Here is a 21,174-nt window from a genome sequence, read left to right as displayed (position 1 = left end):
AAAGAACCAGACCCCTGTAATTGGAAGCACACGGGGGAATGGGTGGGTGGATTACCGCCTTGCACTGTATGGGGATCTAATTAACTGAGCATTGCAGTTCTTGCCTTTCTGAGGAATGTATTTCTTTTCACCTTTGTTCCACTCGTCACATCACTTGGTTGTCTGTATAGCTCGTTTGAATGTTCTCAGTGTCTTCGGAGGGGAAGGATAACGTGTTCCTTTGTATGCTGTTGATTTTTATCCCTTCCTTTTCTCTTGCCTTGGGCTAGCAAACGGAACCTCCAGCAGCCAGCTCTCTACCCCCAAGTCTAAGCAGTCTCCCATCTCTACGCCCACCAGTCCTGGCAGCCTCCGGAAGCACAAGGTATTATGTCTCTTATACCTTACTAAACCCCTTTGCACTTGGACTTTTTGGAATTGCTGGTGAGGGTTTTCTCTTCCATCCGCCTCAGCAGCACATCCAGGCCAGAATTTCCCTTCGTTTGGTCCATTAGCTTGAAGCACTGGGAATCCCAGCAGGGGCTAAGCTTCCAGTCACTTTTATTTATTCTTCTGACCCCCAGTTTATTTAATTCTGGTTATATTTAACCAAAAGGAAGAGGTATGAAGGGCCCAAATAACCATTCTGAGCTAATAGTGTCACCAAATGACGGCTCAGGGGCACAGCAAAGAGGGCACTGAGGGCAACTTATGGCCCCAGGCTCCAATAAATGACATAAAGAAAGTTAGCCCTAAGTTACTCCCTTTAGATTCGCAGGACATCAAAGTATGAACAGGCCCTAGTTTCACTGTATATTCTTCATTACCAGGCAGATTCTGGTACAGTGTAGGAAGAGAGGGCATATATACATTGCATTGGCCCTGGGCACCCTTTACACCTCTAAGTCATCCCCAATAAATATACCATTAAAATAATAGACATGTAGCAATTCTCTACCCCGCTCTCCAAACTGATTCCCACCCAGAAGTCTCTTCTGTATCAAAAATCTGGAGTGGCCACTGCCTTCAGCCTCATCTCTGAGGCCATGTGAACGTGGTTTCTGCTCTGATTACCACACCCTAGAGCAGCTTCCTCTAGGATTCTCTTGTCTTCTCCCAGCTCACAAGACTTGGCAAGAGATGGAGAAAGGCAAAAAGCCACCAATGTGGCCAACTCCATCACAGAACCATAGAGGGTAAGAGCTACAAGAGATCTGAGATGGAGATAAATTCGTTTCATTTGATTCTCTCAATAATCTTGTGAGATTGATGTTTTCCAGACGAGAAAATTGAGACCCAGAACGAAGTTACTTACTGGGGTGACATAGCTAGGTAGCAGCAGACGTAAGACTGGCACCCAGGTTGCTACCAGTAGTTTCCTGCAGCCAGTTCGCACTAGCTCCTGAGAGCTGATTGTGTACATCGCTTCCCAACTCTGTGTTCGGTGACATCGTGTTGGTACCTAGAGCTCAGCCATGATGGGAATATTTGCACCCTAGAATTCAGCAAATACTACAAATCAAGGTTGTTGTTTTCTCCCACAGGAAGTCGGTTGTTACACATTTAACAGCACACCGCTGCCTGACACCTATTTTCATTTCCTTTTCTCTACATCAGGATTTTTAATTTCCTGGTTAACTTGACCATTACCTGCTCCATCATTCCTAATGCCCATTCCATTCCTTTATTGACTTCTTTAGCTTCTGGTACTGACCCTGACCAGAACCTTCGAATTGTTCTGTTGAGCTATTTGGTTTCCCCAAAGGAAGATCTGCTGAACTATCTGTGTAACCAACGGTACCCAGAGATTGTGAGATGGATGAAAGTTGCTTTTGCAGTCAGCTTTCAGTGATTCTTCTGAGCAGCAAAGCTTGTCAGTGTGGACATTCCAAGACGAGGAGTAGCCTACTTCAGTTGTTCTACTGTCCACACAGAACCTCCTGGGGATGCTCCACTGTTTCTTACTGTGTCTTTGCTCTATGCATTTCTGCCCACACTTTCCTTCTGGGAAGTGTGACCTACCCCAGCACCTTCCACCAGTACCTTCTCCAAAGGGCAGAGGGCAGCCTGGGCATTTATTTGGTCTGCACACTTGAGTCCTTCTGCTTTGTGATTGACATGTTCAGTTCATTTAGGCTGAGGCCCCACCATCCATAAGCCCACTGAGGTGAGTGCATTGTTAAACCGTTTCATCTGGTTGGGTTTGCAGGCTTGTGTGTGTGTGTGTGTGTGTGTGTGTGTGTGTGTGTGTGTGTGGTTGTTTGTTTTGTTTTGTTTTTGTTTTGGACTCAATTCTAAAAATGAATTTCACCATTGAAGGACCAGAACAAGCTACAGGTGGCAGCGTTGTCAGAGCCTATTTTCTTTGTATCATTGAGTTTTCAGTGTATCATTTAATTTTGCAAATTACCCTTTTTTAATGGCAGTTAAGCAAACAAACATTAAATAATAAATTATATAATTTTCTAGAGCAAACTTTAAAAAACATTTGGATTTTGGTATAATTTTCACTAATTTTTTACTTTTTACTTTGATATTTCAAACTTACAGAGTTGTAAGATTAATACAAAGAACTTCTGTATACTCTTTATAAAGATTCACCAGTTGTTTATTTTTTTCCCTTTTACTTTATTTTTTGTGTTCTCTCTGTCTCCACACACACACACTTCACTAAATTTTTTAACCATTTGAAATTGTTTAAGACATCATGCCCTTTTACCTCTAAATACTTCAGTATGTATTTCCTAAGAATAAGGACATTTTCTTTCATAACCATAGTACAATTATAAAATCAGGAAGTTTGCACTGATTCAATAGTGTTATATACTCTGCCGTCCATATTCAAATTTTATCAATTGCCCCAAGAGCGTTCTTTTTTTCTGGTCCAGGATCCAATCTAGGATCACACATTGCCTTCAGTGGTCATGTCTCTTTAGTCTTCTTTGATCTAGAAAAGTTCTTGAGTCTTCTAAAAAATCTTCAAGACAGTATATTGTAGAAATGAAGAGCACAGGCTAGTTATTTGGTAAAACGTCCTTCGATTTAGGTTTGTCTGATGTTTCCTTGTGGTTAACAGATTGTGCATTTGGGACAAGAAATGTCATAGAAGTGATGTTGCATCTCGCTCAGTGCATCCTATCAGGAGGCAGTAGCCTCATGCTTATACCACCAATGATGGAGGATGAGCTGGGTTTTCTGAATAAGCTAAAAAGTGTGTTGTGACCTTGCCTCAGTCCCCCTGGGGCTCAGGCTTAGCTTCTTGCTCCTCCTTTCACAAAGTTACTTGAGCCTTAGCACCATCGAGGTCCTTGGGCAGTGGGCCTAAGCAGATCTCACCTGAACTTCCATCCAAGTGGACCTGAAAGGTGTGAGTCATGGTGGAGACAGGAAGCAGGTGGCTGAGGCCATGACTTTCCTCCTGCACAATTGGAAACAAACTTGAAGTCCCAGCATCCCTTTGGTAACTTTTGACAGTTGTGGCAGGGCCCTAAGCTGTAATCAGCCTCTTGGCTTCTCCTCTTAAGCAACTCATGGAGAATCCTTTTTAATGCAGCTGCGATGAGGTTAGCCAAAGTCCGCATACTCAAGTGCTGCAATATGGACACGAAGTAAATCCTGGTATAGTTAATGAGAACAACATTTTGCATTTTCATACTGCTTTATCTTTCTGCATAGCCATTTTCTCATTTACCCTAGTGATAACCCTGTGAAAGAGATAGGGCAGGTTAGCATTTCCATTTTACAGATGAGAAAAAGGAGATGCCGAGGTTAAAGACAACCCCAGTATGATTCAACAATTCAGAGAAGGTACCATATTAAAGATGTTCAAAATGCCTAGAAACACAGGGACGCTTTTTCATTTATTTAAAATTTTTTTTTCCAGATTAGTGATTGCCCTCATGGCTTTAAATTTGGAGACATTTCGCTTGCCAAGTTGCCTGGAGATTGAAGGAAAATATATTTGACATATTATTTGGAAACATAACTAACATTATTTAAATATACATTTCCTTCTGTGTTTCCAGACTTTTTTTTTTCTGTCATCCTGTAAGAGCTTAGAGAGATAGTTTGATGAATAAAGCAGGGTCCTGAATCTTACATCACAGACACCACTCTAAGTGGATTTTGGTAGTGTAATCAAGAGCGAAAAAAGAACTGCAGGAGCACACAAAGGAGGGTAGGAAAGACGTCGGACTGTGGGAGGGTGGGAGACACGAAAGCTTTATAGACTAGGTGACATTTAAGTGGGACCTTGAAGCCTGGGTAGGCTTTTGATGGCTGGTGAAGAGAACGGGCATTCCAGCTTTTAAAAAAATCTACAAGAACAAAGCCACACCATCAGAAAAGCACAGGGCACATTTGGGAAAAAGTAAACCCAAACTAGAAGCCAGGTTTCTCAAAACTTCTCTCTGACTTCCTTTGGACTATAAGTTTCTTGGACCAGAGACCAAGTTTTTGTTTTCTCTAACGCAATAGTATCGCCAGCACAGCTGTATTTGTTACAAACATTTTGTTCTGTAGGGCTCCAGGGGACTAAGCAAATGAATTTCAGGTGCAAATTATTTGTATTGTTAAGCAATATGTGTGTTTCTGTATTTCTACATATCAATCAACAAAAACAGAATGTTGAGATCATTCCTTTTCCTGAACATTGTTCTACCCACACAAGAAAATATATTTTGAATACTAAATAAATTGACGGAGGACAGAAGTACAGAAGGTCATACCTAGGCCTAGTCCTCTGGATTTTCTCCATAGCCTGTTCCTCACCCCACCCATTCCAAGTCACAGCAGCTGCAAGTGGAGTCGCCTCCCAATTCTACCCCCAGGCCTGTCCCCTCTTCCTGTGAGATAACAGTCTGGAACAATCTTTCTCGGATAATTATTTCCACTAACCAACCAGCTACACTGAAGGATCTGTTACATGAATGATGCAGAACAGGGGTGAATGCTGAAGCCCAATGATTCAGTGCGGTGGGACCCAAAGTGGCTTCCATAATGAAAAGGCCCTTGTGTGCTGCCTGAAAAATGCCCAGGGAGTTCACTAACTTGGTAGTGCCTGCCTCCTTTCCCTTGCTTTGGTATAACTAGAGAAAAACAAAATGTAATGATCCAAGTTATATTTTATAGAATTTTAGAGCTAGAAGGAAACTTAAAGATGTTATAGTCTACATCTTCCTCAATTTTCAGATACAGAAGCAAAGACCCTGAAAGGGGAAGTTAGGCTTAGGACCTAGGTCTCCTGGCTCTTAATCCTGTGCTGTTTCTATTACAGTGGACTTGCATTATGTGTAAGTTTAACTTATGGAATTCATCAGTGGTCACGATATAGTCATAGAACAAAACTGCTACAAAACCGCCTCTTACATTTCTACACATCATTATTTACTGAATATTACTGTATACACTATGCACCGATACATGCATATTGCTATATAGGGTTACCTGCTCAGGAATCATATAAACAGTATTCAGAACCTATCTATGAAACAGAAACAGAATCAGGGACATAGAGAACAGACTGGTGGTTGCCAAGGGGGAGGGGGGTGGAAGAGGGTAGGAGCAGGAGTTTGGGATTAGCAGATGCAAACTGGTGTATAGAGAATGGATAAACAACAAGGTCCTACTGTATAGCACAGGGAACTATATTCAATATGCTGTGATAAACCATAATGCAAAAGAATATGAAAAAGAATATATGTGTATAACTGAGTCACTTTGCTGTATAGCAGAAGTTAACACAACATTGTAAATCAACTATACTTCAATAAAAAAAATTTAAAAAGTATTCAATTGTCAATGTAAAGGATTTTTAAAAGTACTATTTTTTAAAATAACATTGAGATAAAATTCACCTTTTTTAAGGTACGCAGTTTAGTGGTTTTTAGAATAATCATAAAGCTGTGCAAGAATGTATTCATCACCTTCAAAAGAAATCCTATGCCCATCAGTAGTCACAGCCTCTTCCCCCTCCACCCACCCCCTTGGCAACCACTAATCTACTCTCTGTTTCTGTGAGTTAGCATATTCTGAACCTTTCATATAAATTTTCCTCTGAACACTGCTTTAGCTGCATCCCATAACTTTTGGTATATTGTTATTTCATTTTCCTTTATCTCAAAGTATTTTCTAATTTCCTTTGTGATTTCTTCTTTGACCCACTGATTATTTAGCAGTGTGCTGTTTAATTTCCACATATTTGTGAATTTCCCAAATATCTTTCTGTTATTACTTCCTAATTTAATTCCACTGTAGTTGAAGGACATACTTTGTATGATTTAAATCCTTTCACATTTATTGAGATTTGTTTTATGGATTTGTTGATGTTTGTTATATGATCTGTCATGTAGAACATTACATGGGACCTTGAGAAGAATGTGTATTCTGCTGTTGTTGGATGGAGTAGATTAGATGTGTAATTATTTGTAGTGTCTGTCATTCAAGTCTTCTCTTTCCTTGTTGGTCTTCTGCCTAGTTATTCTATCCATTACTGAAGGTGGGGTATTGAAGTTTTTGACCATTATAGTTGAATTGTTTATTCCTCACTTCAATTCAATCATTTCGTGCTTCATGTATTTTGGTGCTCTGTTGTTAAGGCACAGATATGTTTTAATTGTTATATTTTATCATTATGAAATGTTCTTCTTTGTCTCTAGTAACAAGTTTTGTCTTAAAATCTATTTTTTCTGATATTAGTATAGCCACTGCAGTTCCCTTTTGGTTACTAACTGCATGGCAAATCTTTTTCATCATTTTACTTTCAACCTATTTATGTTTTTGAATGTAAATTATGTCTCTTTCAAACAGCATAGCGCTGAATGTTTTTAAATCCATTCTGCCAATCTCTGCCTTTTCATTTGAGTGCTTAATCTACTTATGTTTAATGTAATTATTGGTAAATTAGGAATTACATCTGCCATTTGCTATTTTCTATATGTCTTATGTCTTTTTTTTGTCCCTTCACTCCTGGATTTCTGCCCTTTTTGTCTTAGATATTTTTCCAGTATACCATTTTAATTCCCTTGTTGTATTTTTACTAATTTTATTTCGAGTTATTTTCTTAGTGGTTGCCCTGGGGATTACAATTAACATTTTAACATAATCTACTTAATTTCAATTTTATATAAAATTTTTGCTATTGTATTGATATATCTCTGTTCCTCCCCCCCCCTTTGTGCTCCTATTCACATACAAATTACATCTTCATGCATAATAAGTCCATCAACACATCTTGATAATTACTAGTCCATGCAGTTGAATTGGATAATAGAAGAAAAGAGTTAGAAAAATTAATTTATAATTTCTTTTGTATTGACCTATGTATTTACCTTTACCAGTGTTCTTTATTTCTTATGTGGATTGCTGTCTACTGTCCTTTCATTTCTCCCTGAAGGGTTCTCTTTAGTATTTCTTATAGGACATGTCTGCTAGCTCTGTCTTTGTTTATCTGGGAATGTGTTGATTTCTCCTTCATTCTTGAAGGATAATTTTCCTAGATTTCCTTAAATGCTTTGATCCAATAAGTCTCCCAGCCTTTGCTGAAGGGCTGTGTGTGTGTGTGTGTGTGTGTGTGTGTGTGTGTGTGTTGGAGCCTGATTTCAATGCTCTGTCAGGCAGTTTGCCTCAGCCTTCACTTGCTGTTTGCACAGGGCCTCAAGGCCAACCAGAGGTGAGAGATTAGGAACTTCTCAGGTCTTTTCTGAGAATGTACCCAGTCCTGAACATGTGCCTGGCCTTAGAGATTCCTGGGAATATTTTCAGAACTTTTCAAATATACCCAGTCCTGAACACGTGCCTGGCCTTAGAGATTCCTGGGAATATTTTCAGAAGTTTTCAAAGTCCCCTATGGACATGAATTCTCCAGCTTTTCCTTTTAAGGTTTTGAGCAGCTTCATTTGCCCCAACGGTTTCCCCCGTGTTAGGCAGCTGTGATTTTAAACAATTGCAGCTGATTAATGCTCCCTGAAAAGGCTGTTCACAGTGAGTGTGCTCTGAGTCAGGTCAAATAAAGAAGAGCCCCACAAGTGGGAGCTACCAGACAGGTCAAATAGTGACAGTTCTCTGGGAATAGGGCATTTGGGGGAGCTCCAAGCCCATTCTGCATCCTCCGGTGGCTGCTAGGTTTTTTTCAGATACTGTAGTTGTGAGGCTGTTGGTTTTCAGAGATACCCTGGAGCTGGGGAGAGGGAGAATAGAAATAGGGCAAGTTAAAGCACCCTAAATTTCGATATTCTTACTGAGATTAGGCCATTTTTCTTGAATAAACATTTTTTGGATTGTTGCAAGCCTTTGGTTAATTTCCAGAGTTCTGAAAAAGTTGATTTTGACAATTTTTTCCAGTGTTACTGCATTTATGTAGGAGTAGATTTTCAGAGAGTCTTTCTCCACTATTCTTGAAGTCTAGAGCTCAAAGATACTTTGACTATGTTCAATTTTCACTTTACTCAATTTGTGGAGAACTAAATACCTTCAGAGATGCAACTCCATTGTATGCCACTTTGCCTCAATTCAATTTTATGTGTTTTTTTTAATTGCCCTCCTATTGTTTCCTCAGTGTTGTACTTCCTACCTGTTTTATCAGTTTTCTAAGAAATGTTATTTGGTAGTTTAGAGCAAGAGTACCAAATCATGTGTATGGCCTGGTCATTTTGGATGGCCCCCCGATGTAAAAAAATGTTTCTTACATCTTTAAAGCGTTGTAAAAGAAACAAAACCCAAACAAACAAACTGTGTGACAGAGACCATATGTGACCAGCAAAGAGAGCCTAAAATATTTACTATCTATCCTTTTACAGAGCAAGTTTTCCAACCCCTGATTTACAGTGTAGGGATTATGGGTTGGTGAGAAGTGAATCTATTTGCTATAGTTGCCTTTGTTGTGTTTTTTAATGAATCAGTCTTTCTTTGAGAGTCCTCAGAGCTGGTAGAGACCTTACAGATTGTACATTCTGTATTTTCTTGATGAAGAAACCAAGACTCAAAGACTTATTCAGTGTCACAGTACTACTTAACCAGGACTAAGACCTCAAGTTTCTGAATACACTTTACTTCTCTTTCCATTCTAAGTGGCCTAACAGACTTCCTGCCCCTTCTTTCTCAGCAAAAAGCATTCTCAGTGTTAGATAAGTACGTCCCTCTCCTCCCCATTCTTGTCCCCTTCCTCATCTTCACTTTTTCCTTTACCTCAAGGAGAAGCTGCATTCTCTAATTTTCTTGGACAATCCACTACTGAAGTTCTCTGTTTCCATTACCAAAGAGAGTCTCTTAAATATCCAGAGACTTGACCCTAAAATTTCCAGTTTCCTTTAGTATTTTGCTGATAATGTAAATGAAAACAGTGGTTTTCAAACTGTGTTTCATTTGGGGATGGGTGAGATTCTGCCTCCCCCATGTCTGGTTCAACCAAAACAACTACACTTTTATTTACTTCATATATTTGGCTTCCAAGAAAAATTTCATTTGAATAGAGAATTTAAAAGAGAAGCGAGAGAGAGATGGAGAGAGAGATTTGAAAAGCTCTGATTTAGACAATGGGTGAAGTAAGTCCAGGAGTAATCACAAGGATCTCCAAATAGAGCTCTGGGAACGGTGGGGAAAAACCAATGCCATATCATACCATCTCCCCAAGACATAGACAAGGCTTGGGGCAGTATTGGAGCCATGAATCCTAATTCCTGGTGGGAAATGGAAGCATTAAGAAATAAATTGGACTTAGGTGATGGGGTACATTTTCTGGGTTAGCCATTTGTTCAGGGCCTGGCAGCTCTCTGGGAGCCTGAAATGAACCCACAACTGATACACATCCACAACTGATTTTTGACAAAGGTACAAAAGTCAATCAGTGGAAGAAAGATAGCTTTTTCAATAAATGGTGCTGGAACAATTAGATATCCCTAGGCAAAAAAATGACCCCTAACCCAAACCTCATATCTTATGTAAAAATTAACTCAAAAATGGATTATAGATGTAAATGTAAAGCATTTAGAAAGGAAACATAGGAAATCTTCTGATCTTTGGCTAGGCCAAGAGTTCTTAGATTTGACAACAAAAGTGCAACCCATAAAAGAAAAAAGTGATAAATTGGACCTCATCAAAATTAAAAACTTTTGCTCTGTCAAAGACCATGCAAAAATTATGAAAAGACAAGCTACAGACTGCAAGCCACATATCTAACCAGAGCCATATATAGAATATGAAAATAACTGTTAAAACTCAACAATAAGAAAAATCCAATTAGAAAATGAATAAAAGACATGAAGAAACACTTCTGAGGAATTGTTTCTTCAGTTGAACTCAGGAGGAATTATAGATGTCAACTATGCACATGAAAAAATGTTTAACGTCATAGTCATCAGAGAAATGCAAATTAAAACCACAATGAGGTATCACTACAAACCCACAAGACTGGCTGAAATAAAAAGTAGTGAAAACACCAAATACTGGTGAGGATGTGAATAAACTGGATCACTAATTCTTTTCTGGTGAGAATATAAATGGTACAGTCACTCTGGAAAACATATGGCAGTCCTTACAAAACTAAACATGCAGTAATACACAACTTAGAAGTTGTACTCTTGAGCATTTATCCCAGAGAAGTGAAAACTATGTTAACCCAAAAACCTGTACATGGATGTTTATAGCTGTGTTATTTGTAATAGCCTAAAACTGGAATCATCCCACATGCCCTTCAACCGATGAATGGTTAAACAAACTGTGGTACATCCACACTATGGAATATTGCTCGGCAATATGAAGGAGTGAACTACTGTTAAAGGCAGCAACTTGATGAATCTCCAGGGAATTATGCTGATGGGAAAGGCCAATCCCAAAAAGTTACATACTGTATGATTCCATTTGTATAACATCTGAAATGACAAAATGGTAGAGGTGGAAGACAGAATATTGGTTGCCAAGGCTTAGGGATGGGGTAGGAGTGGATATAGTTATAAAGGGGTGGCACGAGGGAGCCCTTTAGTGAGGCTACAGTTCTGTATCTCGACTGTGATGATGGTCACACAAATATACACATATGGTAAAGTCCCATAGGACTACACTACACACACACACACACACACACACACACACACACACACAAGTGCATGGAAAACTGCAGATGTTACCACTGGGGGAAATTGAATGAAGGGTACATTGTACAAGGCTACCTCCCTGTACTTCAACTTCCTGTGAATCTATAATTATTTCAAAATAAAAATTAGAGAAAATATTAGTTTTTAAAAAAGCATCCATATAATCTTGCCCATTGCAGATCCCAAGATGTTAAGAAAAGGGGAGTTAACTTTATTTCTTATCTTCTTACAGGACCTGTACCTGCCTCTGTCCTTGGATGACTCAGACTCACTTGGCGATTCCATGTGAAGGAGGAGAGTATTCAGAGTCCAGAGTACAAATCCAAGCTTACCGTTACAATAGGGTACTTCTGGTCAAGCGGCCAACAGGGCTACTGGTGCTTTCAAGCTTTTATTTTGTTGTTGTTACTTTTAAAAACACACTGTAATATGTTGGGTTTATTTTCCTGTGATTTCTCCTCTGGGCCACTGATCCACAGTTACCAATTATAAGAGACAGATTGATAAGCATCCTTTGGGGTAACTTTCCAACGATGCAAAATGTGCTAGTCCATGACCTTTCTATTGAATACTTAGGCGCCTGCGTTATTTTTCCCCGTCTCGCTTTGCTCATACATGACAGTCTTCCTTCTGTAGAGAGTTGTTTACATACATGGCACTTAAGATGTGTGTGTGGGGGAAGAAAACTCATTGGCAAATCCAAGAGTGACAAATACAAGTGCCCCTTGTCTCCCCATCTCAAGAATGCTGGAGGATCCTGGGAAGACGGCAAGGCAGCTCCCCAGCCTGGCTCTTCACTCCTGATTGAACCCCCAGTTTGTTGTTTAGCGCCAATTCTGGCTGTCAAGGGGGAGAAACACCAGCAACTTGTCATTCTGACACCAGATGCTTAGGACCCCAGTGCAGGGCTACCTTAAAGAAACCAGGCAAAATTGGAAAACACTGTAGACATTTCAGTAGTGTTTATACAGCACAGTGAATTCCTTGTCAACATCTCCACTGGGGCAATTTAGAATCAATAAGCAATTAATAAGAGTTGGGGGTGAGCGGCTTCCATATACCTGATTCCTCTAGGAGGCTGTCTAACACAAACCGTACGGTATCCATCTATCTCTGTTCTATTGAATGCCTTGTCAACAGCTAACACTGAAAACACTGTGAGAATTTGTTTTCAGGTCTGACACCTTTCGGTCGCTTTTTATAGCAAGAAACCAATATCCTTTTTATAAAACCTCGTGTCTATATTTCAGGAGCAAACTCTTCAGGCTCCTTTTTTATAAACTGGTGATTTTTCTTTTGTCTAAAAAACACATGCAGAAAATTTACCAAAAAAAAAAAAATGCAGAAGAATAACGTAGTTTAGAAATCATGCTGTCACTGCCAAACAGAAACCTCCAGGAAAAAACAAAATGAATAGCAGAGGCCAATTCAATAGAATCAGTCTTTTGATAACTTTTTAACAGTTACGCTTACATTAATAATTTCAATGTGGACCAGACATTCTGATTATATTTTAAATGAAATGTTATGGCATATTTTAAGCAGCTCTTTTTTATCTATAATCCTGATATTTCATACTGAAGACAGAGAGTCCTTTCACTTGTCTTTAACACTAGAAAGGATTTCTCTTTGCTAAGGACTGATCATTTGAAATAGTTCTCAGTCTTTGAGGTACAGGTTCATAACACTGCTTTTTGTCTGTAATCATAGCCCATAATGGCAAAGACAACTAAATCAAGTGAAAGCCATGCATGCCAATTCTGTGTTTGCTTTTAGCAGATATGAAGATGTCCTTATTTCTTTGTAATTGTTCAGATAGTTGGAAAGGCGCAGCATTTGAAGCCAAGCTGCTGTTTGGCTATTGAATGACTTGCATTTGTTCCTCCACTTTAACTAGAATGAGCTTGCTGTGTGTGTGTGTGTGTGTGTGTGTGTGTGTGTGCAGCCGCTTCATAATTAGGAGATATTACAGGACACCCCGACATGGATCAGTGACAACTTGGTGGCATTGCTGATGTGCACTGGGTAGGAGGAAACTCGTGATGGAAGGGGTAGATCAGATGCCCCTAGACAAGCTTCAGGTGTCCTTAGCTACATAAAACAGTTTTGGTTCAAGGAAAGTCCAGATGTTGGTAGTATTGATTCCTGGTAAAACTGGTCATTGAAGAACCCAAAATGATGAGAACCTCTTTTTGCCCCTCTCCTTTATTCGTAGGCTGTTAGAAACCATTAAGAAGCCCATTGTACTTACCCCCTACTTCTTTCTAGAAGTTCAAGGTTTGCTTAGTGCCTGCCAGAGCAATTTGTAGTTAATTGGGAAAAATTGGTACTTGGGTTGGAGGATGTAGAGAGTGGTAGGAGGTCTGTTTCTAAACTGCAGGCCCGATTCCCCAAAGATTTCACCCACAATCTTTCCCCAGATCTCATTTAGTCCAATTCCTTCGATTTAAGATGAAATGCAGGCTGAGGCAGCTAAACGACCTACTGGTAAAGAGCCGGACCAGAGGAGAAACTCAGATTTCCTCATGTCCACGCCCTGTGCTACACCTCTGAGCGTTCCCTTGCTTGTGGCATATGTACCATTAGAAAGTATTCAGTGGCCATATTTTCTTTAGAATGATCTTTCAACCTTCTATAATAATCAAAGAATTCCTATTATTATCTTCTATAATAATAATCTTCTATAATAAGAATAGAATTTCTATCTTTTAAAAAAATCAATTATAAGGAAATGTTTCTGTACTGCCACTTTAGGGGAGTTCGGTGTAGTTCAAAATTCAAGCCTTTAACAATTGCATTTTAAATTGGCCCATTTTCAAGGCAAAAAGAAATCTGGTTGTTACTGAGCACCTTCACCCCTGTCATTGGTTCTCAATTTTATCCAATCCGGTTTTACTACGAAAGTCCCAGTGTGTTACCTTCTGCACAGTCAGCAAGTAGCACGTCGCTCAGCAAGGATTTGCCGCCACTCCCCCCCCCCCGCCCCAATCTCCCTCCCTGTTGGACACACACACAGACACACACACAATCCATCTGTTGCTTGTTCCTACCTCCTGATTTTTCTTCCTTACAGAAATAGAAATAGGGACAAAGAAAGGGAAAATGTATATATGGGGCTGGGCTGAACAACTTCATAAGTAGTGTTAACTAGGGGTAAATTGAGAGAAAAGTTCCTTTTCTCTTCACTGTTTTGGAAAGGATAGCCATTAGCATGACTGCTTTGTGTCCTTAAGGACTTTAGTGTTAGCCTAGATTGAATCATAGAGTTTTCTAGCTGGAAGGAACCTTAAGATCATATCGTCTACTCCAAATTCCTCATTTTCAGGCCAGGAACGGAGATGCAGAGGTAAAGTAATTTCCCCAAGGTCACACAGCTGGCTAGGGGCAGAGCTAGGATTAGAACCCACATCTCCTGGCTCTTATTCCAAGGCCTTTTCCCACTGAACTGTATTGCCTTCCACTAGGCTCCTGAGAATTCTTTCCCAGGGTCATGTTGCATCTTGGAGCCATATGCTGCTGCCCTGATCTCAGTGGGAAATCCACCCAGCAACCTAATACGGCTCTTTCTCCCTATATTCACATGGTTCCCATCCACATGGACTGCAGATGTCCCCAAAGAGAAGGAGGCATTGGGGACCAACAGGAACAGTGGGGTTGCTGACCTTGTCTATCCAACACAGGGGATCACTGCCCTGCCTTGAGGAGCCCTCAGAACCGTCCCCGGAGCTCCTGCCCCGTTCAGATGGGATGGGGGAAGACTGGTGTCCCCTGTCAGCTCACTTCATCTCATCTCATACTGGTTGGTCTTTGTAGGCTGAGAAAAATGTTTCTTGTTCCTAGAGCAGGGGAAGGAAGGAAGGGAGGGAGGAAGGGAGGGAGGGAGGGAGGGAGGGAAGAATAATAGCTTTGTTCATCCTGACTTTCTGAGATGACTCTTGAGTATTTTTTTTTTTAATGAGTGTGGCTACCATTCACTGGCAATGATTTCTTTTAAAATATGGGAGTGAGACTAGCTAGAGAAGATAACCTGACCTTGCCATGGTTGCCCTCATCCACAATGTCCCCATAGCCATCCTGCCCTGATGCGGACAATTTCCAGGTATAAGCAAGGGGCTTTGTGACTAAAACGTACCCTGGCTGATGTTAAACATTGACTCCTTGTGTTTGCATTAAAATAGCAAGCTATGTGCTGTACACACCATACTTATCTTCTTGTGTACACTGCTCCTGTGGCCTTCCATGGCAGAAACCAGGGCAACGAGGTCTGAAGACGTAGTTTTCCTCACAGCAAGGTTCTTCCTGGGAACTAGGTATTCATTAGTTCAGTTCCAAAAGACCTCCTTCTGGGCTTACCCCACTCCTCAGGAAATTCTCTCTCCTTCCTGCTTTTCCTCCTCAATCAGAAGTAACCAAGGAACCTTAAAGGAGATGTGTTGTTATCAGAAGAAGGCAAGAAGAAGGGGTCTGAGCCTCTAGATCCTTCTTTGAATCACCCAACCCAAGTCTTAGGCCAGCAATCCAGTGCTTGCCTTGGACAAAATTGTGTCTACTTCTTAGTCCCTTCAGTACTCTGGATGGACGTGTCCCCAATCCCCCTCAGATTTTTTTCTAAATAGCTTATCTTTTTTAAAAAAATGCATCTCCCTTGGACAAGGGCACAAGCATGCCCAATTCTCCAAGATGAGCTCCAGCACACTGATGAGAATGTTCCCCAAACTCAGCACACCTCAAAAACATCTATGCCTAGAGACTTCCCCAGACTGATGCACTGGGGCAGTGGGGTTTGAATGACCTCCTTCACTGTCCAGTTTGCCATGGGAATAAAAAGCATGGATATTTCTTTTAAAAAACACATTGGAGCTTGTCCTTGGCCACATGGGGCCACTTGGATTTCTAAGACCAGGCCTCACTCATGTACTGTCTTCATTGCGTTAAGAGATTTGGCTTTGAGGCCCAGGCTGGCTTCCTAAGTAAACCATCAGTGTTTTGAAGCTCATCTGGGACTGGGAAGGGGTTAGAGTCCTATGTTTGAGTACCAGGAAACTAGATAGAATAAAGGCCTAGCCGTTGATATGCCAGAAGTGACCTGAGACCTCCTGTGTAGCCATGGAGCCTTGCAATTGCTGGGCTTCCTAGGTCTCTCTCCTGGTATGAAACTTTGAGGCTGTCACACTTCTGCCTCTGCCCAAGAAGGAGACCCCATAGGTAGCCTCATCCACTGTGCTATGATTCCATGCAGGGTTTCCTCTTCTTTATAGTTGTGACCACCTGGAGCAAGGATACTGCCTGGATTCCTCTCGCCTACCTTTTGGCTGGAGATACATCTCCAACATTTTCCACTTTTCCTTTTCAGAGACCACGAGGCTCCTTCTCCATCAGCCGGTCTTTCAGTATGTCTGACTAAAGAATTTTGCTCCTCCTGTCTCTTCAGGAGAGGGTGACTTCCTCTTCTGCGTCTCCCACCCTGGTCCCCAAGCTTATCTCCATCCTCAAAGATCTAGTGTGGTCTTGGTGTTTCTTCCTGCTTGTTTTCTGTTAAGGATCCAAGCAGGCCTCCCACTGTGGCCTAGGCAGTGCGACACTGGTTATCATATGACAAGACTCTTGAGCCCCCATCCCTTCTAACTGCCTAACTTTTTATCCCTTAGTGTATAGACTTCAACATCTTCTGGAATCAGAAGCAATCTTGTCTTACATTGGATGCCTGGGGCTAGGGGAGTATGGAATTCTCACTGGGAATTAAGGCATCTTCCTGCTCCTGATGAGAAGGACAGACTAGTTGGGAGAGGACAGATGGCACAGCAGAAGTCAGAGCAAACATCTTGTAAACTAAGACAAAGACTTAGAGGCACTGGAACTTTTCATTTATGGGTTAATAACCTGAGGAAATCAATGGCTTTTTGCCGCTCTCTACCTTACCTCCCCTGTGTATCTCTTAGTCTTTTCTTTCTCTCTCTATTTCACCATATTTGCTCTCAGTTTTATACTCTGTTTTAGCACGCTCTCTTTCCACACTACAAACATCTCTCCTTCGTCCTCTGCAATTCTTCTCTCTTTTATTCTCTCCCTTTTTTATTTTTTCCTTCCTCCTTATCTAGGTGTTGGGCATATGCCTCTTCTTAGCCCTGTGATTTTGCCTTGGTGGTGAGAGGTTATCTCCAGACTCAACGAGCCCTGATCCTACCTGAGTCCCGTTAGAAGTTTGTTGGTGGGAATCAATCCGATCCTGGCCCTTTCTTCAACATTTTCAGTTGTGATTCCCCGAAGCAGATCCTCACAAGCAGTTTCCCTATAGCTCACGTACCTTTGGGTCTTTGCCTTCCAAGCATTGTACAGAACACTTTGTGGTTCCTTTTGGTCCACCGTTTTGTGGAGCAGTGAAGTGTGCTCAGAGAAATAATCAGCTGAACAGAAGAATCCACCCATGGATTCATATCAGCTAAATACTATGAACTGATTTTGTTTAATTTGCTCACAACTTTAAAAGCTGCAGTACAATATAGTGAGAAACCACAGGTAATTTCTCCTGTCATTTGGCGTTGGGTGGGGGAACAATTTGTTTAAAGTTTTACTGTTACACAATAAGCTCTCTATAATAACCTTATAAACATAAGGCTTGCCAAATATTGAATTTTTTTAAGTTAAACCGATAGGCAATTGGGGTTGGTTTAAATGTTAAGGGTATTTAGCAATTCCATAATATAAAAAGAAATAGTCACATAATTGGAATCGTATTTTTCCTTCTGTTACTAAATCCACCTAAACATTTACTATTGACACGAACTGTTCATAATCCTGGCAGGCAGTCCATATAAGAGTAATTAATGGAACTAAAGAAGCCATCTCGTAGGTGCTAATTTATTCAACAGGGTGCACAGCCCTTGGGAATGTCACTGCTTAGCAATGCCATATGGAATGCCCTTTCCAATGCCGTTTCTTTATAAGTTCTCCTAAAGGGATTTGAGCAAGTAAGAGGTTATACCAAAATGTCTCCAACGCACGGTCCTGTAATACATTGCAGCTTGAAGCCAATGATCCCTTATGACTTGTACACAACTAATGCATGTTTTGATTGAATTTCGCATTTCTCATGTGTGGTAAGTTCTTGAAAACGTTTTCGGTCACCTTTTTGTGCCATTAAACTTGTACAGAAAACGCTTTTATGGCCATTTTCAAAGGGAGAAAGTTTAAAATGGAAACAGCCCACCCTTTCTGCCCTATAGCTGTAGTTAGAACTCAGTTACTGTAGCAAAACAGCTGTAATTGGTGGTTGTAGTGTTAGAGGCGTTAGCTTGCTAGTGACTAGCTTTGGAGAGTAAATGCATGGTATTGTACATCACATTTCTTAAATAACTCATTTTAACCTCTGAAAAGAATATATTCTTCCTTGTGGTCCCTCTTCCCTCCCTTGCCTTCTCCCTCCCCCTGCTCCCAGGTGTCTTACGGTTGTAAATAACTGATTTAGGGGCCAATAATTTTTGCCAAGTCAAGTCAGCAAAGAACAAACAAACTGAAAAGGGGGGGGAAGATGTTTCTCAACATTCTCTCGGTAGTTATTGACCATTTCCCAAAGATTGGCATTGTGATCAAAGACTCAGCTCCCCTTTGCATAAAAATCAGTGGCAACTTGGGAGCCTCTTTGGCCATCTGATGACACTGCAGCATTGAATAGTTCTCAGAATCACATATAATCTAAAGACAGTGGACAAAGATGTCCCTTATCCTTGCAGAAGTTTTGAAATATTCAGAGGCCCTGAGAAGGCTCTGCTTGACCAATGACCAATAATTATTTCTAAAACAGAAAAGGAAAACAGAGAAAGACGATAGATATTTAGGGATTTTTAGCTGCCCCTTTAGAATAGTTATAGCCAGAAAAGACAAGGACATGGGTTTATGTGCATTGCTGTTGGTTTCGCACGCAATGCCTAGCCCGCTCTTAGGCTGTGATTCAAAAGCAGTGTTCCAAGAAGGCATCTTCCTTTATGGTTTGCTGTTCCCACTTGAACTGATAGGTTTGGCGAGGCCCATGTAAACCAGCTGGAGCAGACCCTTTTCATCTCCTGTGCCCGTTAATATCCCTCTTCCTCCCTCCACAATTTGATGAGGGCTTTCTTTGGTCAGAGGACTTCAAAGTCTAGAGAAGTTCCCCATGTGTGTAGCGTGTTGTGAACTGTGAACGCTGCGGATTCACAGCGTTCAATACCGGGCAGCCACAGAGCTGCTCTTGCAATCATTTTGGCTCTCAAGCTCTGTTCTTCATTTCATTCTCATTTCTGTGTACATTTGCAAGATGTGTGTAATGTCATTTTCCAAAAATAAAATTTGATTTCAATATTTCTGGCTGACATTCTCTCTCTCTCTCTCTTTTTTTTTTTTAAAGCATTGAACCGATGATCATATAACCACAAAATGTCCAAGCTGGCAGAAAAACTTCGACATTATTTTATATTTTATCTGACCCCTTAATTTTATAGACGAGGAAGCTGAGAAACAATGTATGATGGAAACACCATAACTAACAGCACAGCACATTTGCAACATATAAGATCTCAGATCTCCCTTCCAGAGCTGAGCAGGAATCAAATGGACTCTTTATGCTTACCATGCTTTGGCCAAGGTCAGTCTGTGCCAACGGCATAGGTGGTCACTTCTAGTGCTGTGATTTCAGAGGCCCAAGGAAGACTCCATGTGGGTTCCTTGAAAATACCTCTACCTGCTGCCTGCAATTCCTTGGACAGTGTAGCTCTTCTCCCTCCGTAGGTTGATGTGCAGCTACTCTCTGGGAGAGGGAACACCTACGTATCTTATTCACCCTCAGGCATAAGTGACAAATTGAATATTTTTCTCAGATAGGGTTTTATTAACAGAACACAAGGTACTGGGCTTGTGAAGAGGTTGATGGAGAGGGAGGGAGGAAAGGGCACAGAAAGAGGAGGCGGAGATCCTGGAAAACAGTTTGGCCAACTTCACTGGGCAGGCCAACCCTACAGCTCCCATCTGACCTGTGTCTGGAGAAGCAAAGATGCCAGCAGCCTAGGTATTCGCAAGGACTAAGATGATTGAGGATGATTCCTCCATATAGTATTTTATCAACTAGCCCCGTGACCATCACTCTGGTGGAGACAATGAAAGTATATGGGGAGGACTTCTTAGTGTTCCTAATCCAAAGAAAAGTTAGATACAACAATAAGACTGGCCAGGCCAGTCTTCATCCCCAGTATCATCAGGCCCTTCTCATCACTGATTTCTCATGATGTCACTTTCTCCCACCTTGGTCTATCCTGGTCTCCACTGCAAGTAAAATCTTTCTAAAGAATCATTTTGATTGTGTCATTCCTCTGACCAGGGACTTATGATCGTTGTCTATTGCCTATCAGATCAAGTCCAGCTCCTTTTCATGGTTTTTATCAAAACATCTCTGGAGCAATAACTATGTTCCAGGTTCCCTGCCAAGGTATCTGCAAGATCGAGGTCTTGGTCTTAGGACTCCAGGAGTTCTAGCCTAGACCTGTTAATAAATGAGCCCAGTGCAAACGAGCGAGTGCTATGGAAACACCAAGTGTGGGGCAATTACTGTCCCAGGATGATGAAGGTCAGGAAAACATCATGGAACTGGCAGGATTTGAGAACAGATTAAGGGCTTTCTAGGTGGGCAGCAAGCATTCCAAGCAGATGGAATAGCATGAGAAATGGCCCTCCCTGAGAACCAAAAATTACCTGAGGTGGCAAGATTATAGGCCCCGTACACAGGGTTCTGGGAGGAATTATAGTTTGGGTGGGTTTAGACCAGTGGTTCCCAAATGCTGGTACAGCACCCAGTGGTAATCTGCAATAAAACGTTCACCAGATTGTGGTGGAAAGAGAAAACTAAGGAAATACCATGTGGTTTTTCATAGAAAGAAATGTACTCCATTTAAAGGACTATCTTTTGTTTTGCGATCATAGCCTTTTAACACTTTTGTTATTAAAATGTTCTTTCTTTTATGAAATGTTGGTCATGGTAGAAGACACGTGTGTGTTTGTCTTTTAATGTCCTAACAAGGCAAACTAAAAAGTGAGTAAACCTAGGAGAGGCTCAAATCAAATCGATATTTATTTTCTTCTTAGA

At 40.9% G+C, this 21,174-nt stretch overlaps 1 protein-coding gene across 2 annotated transcripts in view; it reads left to right on the top strand.

The window, feature by feature from the left end:
• DCX (doublecortin) overlaps window positions 1–19,400 on the top strand; it is a 364,207-nt gene extending 344,807 nt beyond the window's left edge. The window contains exons 11-12 of one of the 2 annotated variants that reach the window (XM_082447683.1): window positions 270–364; window positions 11,299–19,400. In XM_082447683.1, the coding sequence (XP_082303809.1) occupies window positions 270–364; window positions 11,299–11,355 (152 nt within the window). In that variant the 3' untranslated portion in view covers window positions 11,356–19,400. Of the gene's footprint in view, window positions 1–269 lie in introns of both variants that reach the window. The other variant, XM_082447684.1, reaches the window with a different exon arrangement.
• The last annotated feature ends 1,774 nt before the right edge of the window (window positions 19,401–21,174 follow it).

The sequence above is a fragment of the Balaenoptera physalus genome (genome assembly GCF_965194825.1).
Source record: "Balaenoptera physalus genome assembly, chromosome: X".
Classification (NCBI taxonomy): Eukaryota; Metazoa; Chordata; class Mammalia; order Artiodactyla; family Balaenopteridae; genus Balaenoptera; species Balaenoptera physalus.
This window is presented reverse-complemented; position numbering and strand designations above follow the sequence as displayed.